At 38.8% G+C, this 8234-nt stretch overlaps 1 protein-coding gene across 5 annotated transcripts in view; it reads left to right on the top strand.

Moving 5' to 3' along the window:
* LOC111267821 (uncharacterized) overlaps positions 1-5157 on the top strand; it is a 29294-nt gene extending 24137 nt beyond the window's left edge. For all 5 annotated transcript variants that reach the window (XM_022846357.2, XM_022846354.2, XM_022846353.2 and 2 more), the window contains 7 exons: positions 95-389; positions 505-680; positions 814-987; positions 1304-1410; positions 1680-1980; positions 2343-2647; positions 2973-5157. In XM_022846357.2, coding sequence (XP_022702092.1) covers positions 95-389; positions 505-680; positions 814-987; positions 1304-1410; positions 1680-1980; positions 2343-2647; positions 2973-3165 — 1551 coding nt within the window. In that variant the 3' untranslated portion in view covers positions 3166-5157. The remainder of the gene's footprint in view (positions 1-94; positions 390-504; positions 681-813; positions 988-1303; positions 1411-1679; positions 1981-2342; positions 2648-2972) is intronic.
* The last annotated feature ends 3077 nt before the right edge of the window (positions 5158-8234 follow it).

Raw genomic sequence — 8234 nt, 5'->3', positions numbered from 1 at the left:
ATAATAATAATAATAATAATAATAATAATAATAATAATAATAATAATAATAATAATAATAATAATAATAATAATAATAATAATAATAATAATAGGTTGACCAAAGTGTGGCCATTTCGGCGAAACTGCAACTCCAGGAGCAGACAGAGGTGCTTAAGCAGGAGCTAGGGGAGGTCAAGGCAAAACTTCGCGAAAAAGAACTTGAGATCATGCGTACTACCGAGAGTCAAGAAAAGGTGACTAACGACTATAAAGTGTTAGATGCACTGCATAAACAACTTGGACAGGAATTCGAAACCGTCAAGAATTCATTGGCTGCTAATAAAAACGTACAAAAGATACAGAAGAACGAAAATGCAGAACTGCAGCGGCTTGTCAATAAACTTCGAGGTGAGTTGGTTCTTTGTTGTAAAAATCAGGTTTCTTCAACTAAGTGTCTATGTATTATATAATAATTTTTATGACATATAATACGGCAGTCTCTATATGTGGTATATCATTGTAGATCAATTGGAGACCCTGCGAGAGGAACTTCGCGAGAAGGAAGAACTGGCATCGAGCGTAGAGCTTTTACAATCGATCCCAGGCGGTGCCACGCTGACAACATCTGAGCTCCTTCAGGACAACGAGCGTCTCAAGGAAGACCTAAACGCATTGCAAAATACGTACCGACAGCTCAAGGTATAGTTTTTGTTCGTACCGTTTGCATTGGCGATAATCTTCTTGATTATTTTATAGCCGAGCACGAAGTTGCCCTACACAGTTATACGTTATTAAAGATCTACTTTTTGCCCAATCTTCTCGTCAACTTTAGGATGACAACAATCAAAAATCGCTTCGCATCACAGAGCTGCAGGGTCAGCTGCAAAGTTCTCAACACGATAGGAGCAGCCGAGATGTCGAAATTTCCCGACTGACTGCTTCATACCAAATGCAACAGCACGTCAATCAAGTCTTAGAGGAGGAACGCAAATCTCTACTAGTTAAGGTTCATCATTCATCTTCTGCTACTCTATTCATAAAGCTATATCTACTTGGGGCACCATGGGTTTCACTTAGCTCTCAAAGATATCCGTGTTGTCTTAGTCCTTCCACAAAGCTTTTAGATTTCATGATTGCCACAAATGCTGACTTTCAGTGCACTCCAGCAACAATTATTAAGGTCTAACACGGAACAACGGATATATCAATGATATACACACATTTAAATTACATAGATTTATACCATTAACAATTAAGGCATGAACTCCTCTTCTAAAAAAATGTAGCAAACATCCCAGTGTTCGTTTCCCTAATTTTTATAGGTAACGTCTCTTATGGCATCGTACGATCAGCATTTCCGCCGACTTTTAGATGTCATCTCAACTTGTGACAACAGCCAAGGGGCCGAAGAAATTCCTCATAACAACAGGTTACTTAGAAATGTTCGAGCTGCGTACAGCTCCAGTACAGCAGTCGCGTATACATTGTTTTTTATGCGTTTCTATATATTAATATACAATGTATTTTTAGCAAATATACTAATGATCCTTATCCAGACATCTCGTGTAGTACTTTATGCGAATAAACAAAGTTTTGCAATGTGTAGCTTGCGTTCAACCTCAATAAATACTGAGTATTGATTTTTGTGGATTGATTTGACTAACTGATCTCAAATGTTTTATTATCACATAAATATAGCTACGAGCAAGAACGGCTCCGTATGGAGGAAGAACGTAGGCTACTTGAGGATAAATTGTCAGAGTACACGTCCAAGTTGGACAAGCGAATGTGCATCAGCCAAGCAATAAGTTCCCGCAGTTCGACGCCCCTGCCAGTCGAAGGCAGTATCATGGGCAGCGAACCTGGAGGATTGATGAACAGGACGTTGGCCACACCATCACCGTTAACTGTGTCAGCACAGCTTACTCATCAGACTCAGGCACCGGTGCACGTCAACCGTACGGTGGAAAACCATACGACAATTAACGTTGTAAATCAGGTGCGTTGTACATCGCACGAACGTGACTATTTCGATGAAAACATTCAAAAACCTATTTTGCAGCTACTTTATAATCTTTGTGTAATCTAAAAAGCGCCTATTTAATAAACATTTGCTTAGATATTGGCATGGACTGGGTTATATTACTAAATAAAACAATGTCGGGGGGACGCATACTAAGGTTGCATCGCTACCCATTCTGCCACTTCTTATAGCGTCCGTAGTCTCTATAGAGATAGTCTCTCTAATAGACTAATAGTCTCTCTAATAGGTATGAAGTTACAAGGTACTTTAGGCAAAAAATATTCAGGTTATAATATTTTTAGTATAATCCTCAAAATAACTTCGTTGCATCGTCGTAGGTTCACCATTATCCTGCACAGCCACTGACATCTACGCCAGTTACAACCGGAACTTCGAATAGCGGATTAAGCCGCTCCCCAGCTGCGAGGCACTCCATGTATGCACGGGGTTCGCATGGCCTGTATGATAGCGCCAATCACAATCGTCAGTACCTCAATCAACAACAATTCAACGCTAGCAACGGGTCGTCATCGCATCACCATCATCCAGCACTTCCGCAGAATCAACATCAATCATCGTCACACCACGGCGGTCACGGGATAGCAGTTGGAAGTAGTGCAACTGGTCCAACCGGACTGTTCAGGTAGGATAATATTAGACACTAACTAATTTCAGCTCTTTTTCACCAATAAAATATAGCACAAATAAATGCTTTATATTCACTTGTATCTTTCTTTTTCTTTGAGGCTAGAAAGAACCGGCTAGTACGTTCAAGTTACTTCATTGAACCAGTGTGATAGTTCTGAGGCAACTGTAACACCCGATATAAAACTCCAAGCATAATTAAGATGAATATAATATTTTTTTTTCATTCTGAGACCTCGATATGTACGCATACGAATTTACGCAGTTGGTTCGGAAGCGCTTACGAGTATGTGGCGTATTGACCACGTCTTTTTTTTCTCTAGGACAACGCTACGTAAAGAAGCGGCTGCAGCCGGATTGGGTTCAGGTGGGAGCTTGTCTGACGTGGAAACGCCCTCCCGACGGAGTGCACTTTCTGTTACATCGTCAGGCATCGCCAGTCCCGCTCCGCAGACCACGTCTGCAAGCAATACCCCGACTAAGCAGGACGTCTGGTATGAGTATGGTTGTGTCTAAGACGAAAGCGCGTAGAAAGTGGTAAGTTTTTATTTAGGAGACGAAGAACGACACGCATACCATAAAACTAAGCAACATGAGATTCAGAGATCAGACATTCGTTATAGAGTGTACAAGCAAACGAAATAAAGAATTGTTCCCACTCTGAAAGCGTTGGAAAAATCTGTGATCTGTAAGACGACTCGTTTGAATTGATTGAGCAACAGTCATGTGGATACGGTGTGATTATAATGTGATATGATCACTCCGCGATTTATTTTGACTTGTGCATATATTTGGGTGATGAAGAAGACTTTAGATGGTCTAAGGATTCGAGTTTAGGAAGAATTAGGAGACATTTCTCCCGCCAAAAATAATGGTAACTGATTACGTACTCCGGTGACTAGCTGGCTGCTGTTGTTGTTTTTGTCTAAGATTTGATGTGTGAGACGACGATAAATAACGTAGATAATGAGGCAAAACGAACCGTAAGGGCTAGATATGCGAAAGAAAATTTCTGGTAGAGGACGCGTCCGTTATCGATATCCTCACCTAGAACCCCCACAAGCCACAAGTAGACGCCATTTAGGTCGACGTGGTGACGGAAATGTCACCAACAGTACTATTCTGTTTAGAAATCATTTGGTGAACGATCGCAATTTTACCTTTAAAACCACTGACTTATAGCGCTAACGTGACTCGTTGTTCATGGGCTGTGATACGCAGTCCAAAATGTGTTATTAGCGGATATATGTACAATATGTTGACGCAATTCGAGGTCGGTTCTTCATTGATCTATTCGTTGAGGCGCGGAGGAATGATCGAAGACAAGGCAGCTTCAACAGATAGTACTAAACGTCCATTTAGCGAAAAAAAAAAAAAACCGAGTATGAATCAAAGGAAGTTTTAGCTATAAAAGCTAATGTTGACTCTGAGATAAAAATCTGGTTCGCGTCACACGAACTAGCTGAAACCATTTAAATAACGACGATGATTTTATTGAAAAGCCTAAAAGCGGGTGAGTGAGATTTCGTAAAGACTCATATAATGAGAGAATCATTTGAGTAAAATAGACGATTGGAGTATAAAAACCATATAAGAGTATAGAAAAGTATACATAGAATATACATAAAAAAGAAGCTTGTTCTTCTGCCAGCCAGACCTTTCGTCACAGACGAAATTTTATTTGTGCACCGGTTGATCGCGTTCTTCTAGCTTCGCAATTTCGCGATTATTCTTAAAACGTACGTTATGAATACGTGTTGATTTGTTTTGCGAAAAGAAAAAAAATGCCAAGTATAAAAAGATGGACGGGCGGAGACCACTTTCATAACTGAACAATTAAACTAGCCAGTTTCTTAGCATTTATTTAATAATGTCAACAATACTAAGGCTGCCGGTAAAGAAAGTGGGAAACAGTAGCACATAGATTGTAGATTATTTATGGATACAGTAGACGCTAACAACGAGAGCACTCTGCTCTGCTTTGATCTGAGAGTTGTGTGCGTGGTCAAGATGGCCGAACACACACACACGTAAACAAAATCATACCGAGCAATGAACAATGTATTACTGGTTTGAGACAGACCATATTAGCTATGCAACGCACTATGTCAATACCGTCAGGTAGAGAGAGTCATCGTTCTATTTCCACGAAGTAGCATTTTGTAACGTAATTGTGAGAAGAATTTCCATGAGCCAATAGGAATGGGTGAGAGGCATGCTAACATTTTGGTCTTGCATGCGCCATATTTCATTTGCATACAATAATAATAGTTGTATTGCTTTTCTTTAAAACACTGACCATGCAATATCAAACAGTATCAGACATAAATGATCACTATTACAATGATTTTGATGGGTCAATATTCTATGAACTCTATACTAACTACTGTGAATGACGACAGAGATATCGCCATAATTACGCCTTAACCAATCTACTGACACAATGGTTGCTGTATATTTACCTAAATATACATAAATACATAGAAACTCTCTTGTGTATAAAAGAAAGACCGACTCTTGAATAACATGCCTTTATAATAAGAGTTAAATTATAAATTGCGACCAACCCTAAACGCTCTTCTTCTTTGAAGGATATATTTTTTTGTTTGTGCAACGGACAAACATAGCTATTTACGCCAAGTGGTCCTTGTGATTGATGGGTCAGCCTTGGCCTTGGCGTGGCGCCCCACACCTCAAATATTTTTCCGATGAGACGGTGAAACACTGTAAAGTTGAATTGTTGATTGTTTCAACACTGATTGAAACACGCAAATCTGCTTATGGTGATAGCGAAAAGTAATAGTATGAGACACAGCGACCAAAACGTGTGCCAAAAACATGGGTACACTTCAAAAGCAAATGAACAGTGACGAAAAACGAATTGTCAGTTTTTTATGACATTTTTTCCTTGCGGGCTTTTTGTGAACAGGATGAGACATTAATGTGGTACACAGAGTATCTAGCCAGGGGGTAAAACTTGATCTTCGCAATCCAGAATATCAAATCTTTTTATTCCTAGTAATGATAGATACATACACAACGTGATGTATTTATTAGACCTTTGATATTATGGATACGGAGTTTGGATTTGAGTGGCAGTAACGTGGTCCGTCAGCCGAACAGAACGACGATTTTCCCGAAAACTCGGAACAATAAAGCTTGCTTACAATAACAACAAAAATGTGTACTTTTTATGTATATTATTATTATAACAAGTATGTATATATATGTATATATTGCTTGACAGGCTGAAACAATTTCTCGACAACTGAAGAGTCTTTAGTTGCCGCTTATCGAAGTAGCAGAAACATGCAAATGGTAGTAAAGGAGAGCGACTTTAACACATTTGTACGGAAAAGCATTACACCAATACTATGCTTTGGACATATAGTAGAGTATATTTAAGTGGTGCATGTTGAAAGCGTCTGGCTATCTTATCCAACCATTTTCTTTAACACGTATGTTTGTGCATTTCTGTAGCTGAAATGTTTTTCTTCTTAAATCTTTTCTAGATTCCATTCTAAAACTTTCTTTCTCAAAATTTGTTAGTGAACATATCATTTGTAACGTATTAAGTTGCGTGATCCCTCATCTCAACGGTCCTTCAAATACACTGCTGCTGGCTATTTGACACAAGAAATATAAGCACAGTTTGTATCTACGATTTCAGAGTGTAATCCAAAATACTAAATCCAGTTTACCGTACTGGGCACTGTTTTGGCTCCGACCATGACAAAGGCGTGTAGACAAACACGTTACCACTGCACTATCAGGAAGACAAGTTTTGCTCGACCTCTTCGACATTTAACTGTCTTTCGGTTAGTATTTGGTGATCCGGTTTTATTGATGGTTATCACGCACGGTACACCACTACTAATTTGTACGACGTTACATAACCACAAAAGAATAGTTATTAATAACAGTAAGCGTGGGCTTTGAATGCAAAATTAATAAATGCCTGTCGGTTACAGGCCTGGCCGTTCTACATAACTTCAATTTCGCTTTTCTTTAAACTTAATAATGCTATCGTTTTTCGGTGTTTATACCCAACAGGACATACGGGAAAAAATGGCCGCAGACCCATAGCGACAATCGAAGTATGACACCTGACGTTTGTCCTATAAAACGCTGCTGGTCCTTCTCAGTTTCAGATATCGTAAACAAACAAATATATGTACTAATAGGTAAAAACTTTTGCTTATAATTAGAAGCCTTGTTTTTCAAATTTCGAATGTCACGTAGGACGACAAGTTCTAGTCAAAAAGAAAGTTTGACGGCGGTTGGTAAATTCATGACTCTACTTGGTCAGTAGATCCATTAGCATTGAATCTGGAAAGAACGAAAATGTTCAACTACAGAGAAGTGCAAATACTCGTGCTACATTTTCAACAAATAAGACAAGTTATCAATTACATGTATACGATTGTTAGGCGCTGGTCAATTGCACTTTAGACATTCATCACTGTAACAATATTCCCTGTAATACATCTATAATATACTGCTACATTAATATGATATTATACAAATATAGAAGTAGTATTAGCGTGCCCTTGTTACAAGCATATGACACAGCGAACTCCAGTCCCTGTATCAGCAGCGTTAAAATAAAAATTCTCTAACAGTCAACCGCTTGTTGTCTAAACTGACAAGAGAAAGTTGCGCACAAATGTTTCAAAGGAGTAACAAGACGTAATACAACGTCAGCGCGTAGCGAACCGCAGCTGTCAATGCTAGTCATCGTTGAGGTATGAAAGCTCCTAAGAGGAAAAACTAAAGTGTACATTGGAAGGAAATCTCCAAGAGTGGATGACATAAAAAGTTGAAAAACATCTTCACATTGTCCCGACGACGGTTCATGTTACATATGCTCGTCCGAATCAGGCCTGCACATATTTACTCTGTTATTATGTGTACGTATACATATAGGGCGGTCCGACGAAATCTTACTTTTTTCGACTTGGTTCTTTTACAAATATGTTTGTCTAAAACATATACCAGTAGACGAAAGTCCGTCCAAAGAGAATGTAAACGAATCTACGCCGTTTTTGAAGTTGAGCCGAGATCAGCTGTTATTCGATCTCCTCGCGCTGAACGTACTCCCCCCTGCCATGCCGGAAATTCATAGGTTATCCCAAATCGACCGTGTATGGCATTAATATAACAGACTGTTCGTAGGTACATGTCATATATTATAGAAATCAAATAATCGCATTCCAAGAATAAGACCAAAAGATTCGATCAATATCGTGTTAAACCAGTAATTGTAATGGATTATGGTTAAATTAAATAAACATCACCTCCAAGAATAGCATATGCGAATCAAATACCTTTGTTTAGATGGTCTTACACATAAAAGATGAGCAAAAGTTGAACTGGGATATCTGCGTTATGTTTTGACGGATGTACTACCTTAATCAGATTCCTTGCCTGAATCCTTTAAATATGTTAAAAAAATATGAATCATACAACTCTACTTTTTTCTAAACGTGCGGCCGTATGTATTTTGTTGAATAAACGAAAAACAAAATTAGTGGTGCTTATCGAATCACTTACGTGCTGTACGTTTTATGCTTCTCCACAAATTC

This window comes from Varroa jacobsoni, unplaced genomic scaffold, assembly GCF_002532875.2.
Source record: "Varroa jacobsoni isolate VJ856 unplaced genomic scaffold, vjacob_1.0 scaffold_1226, whole genome shotgun sequence".
NCBI classification, from domain to species: domain Eukaryota; kingdom Metazoa; phylum Arthropoda; class Arachnida; order Mesostigmata; family Varroidae; genus Varroa; species Varroa jacobsoni.
The sequence above is the reverse complement of the archived record's forward strand: the minus strand, read 5'-3'. Positions and strand labels throughout refer to the sequence as shown.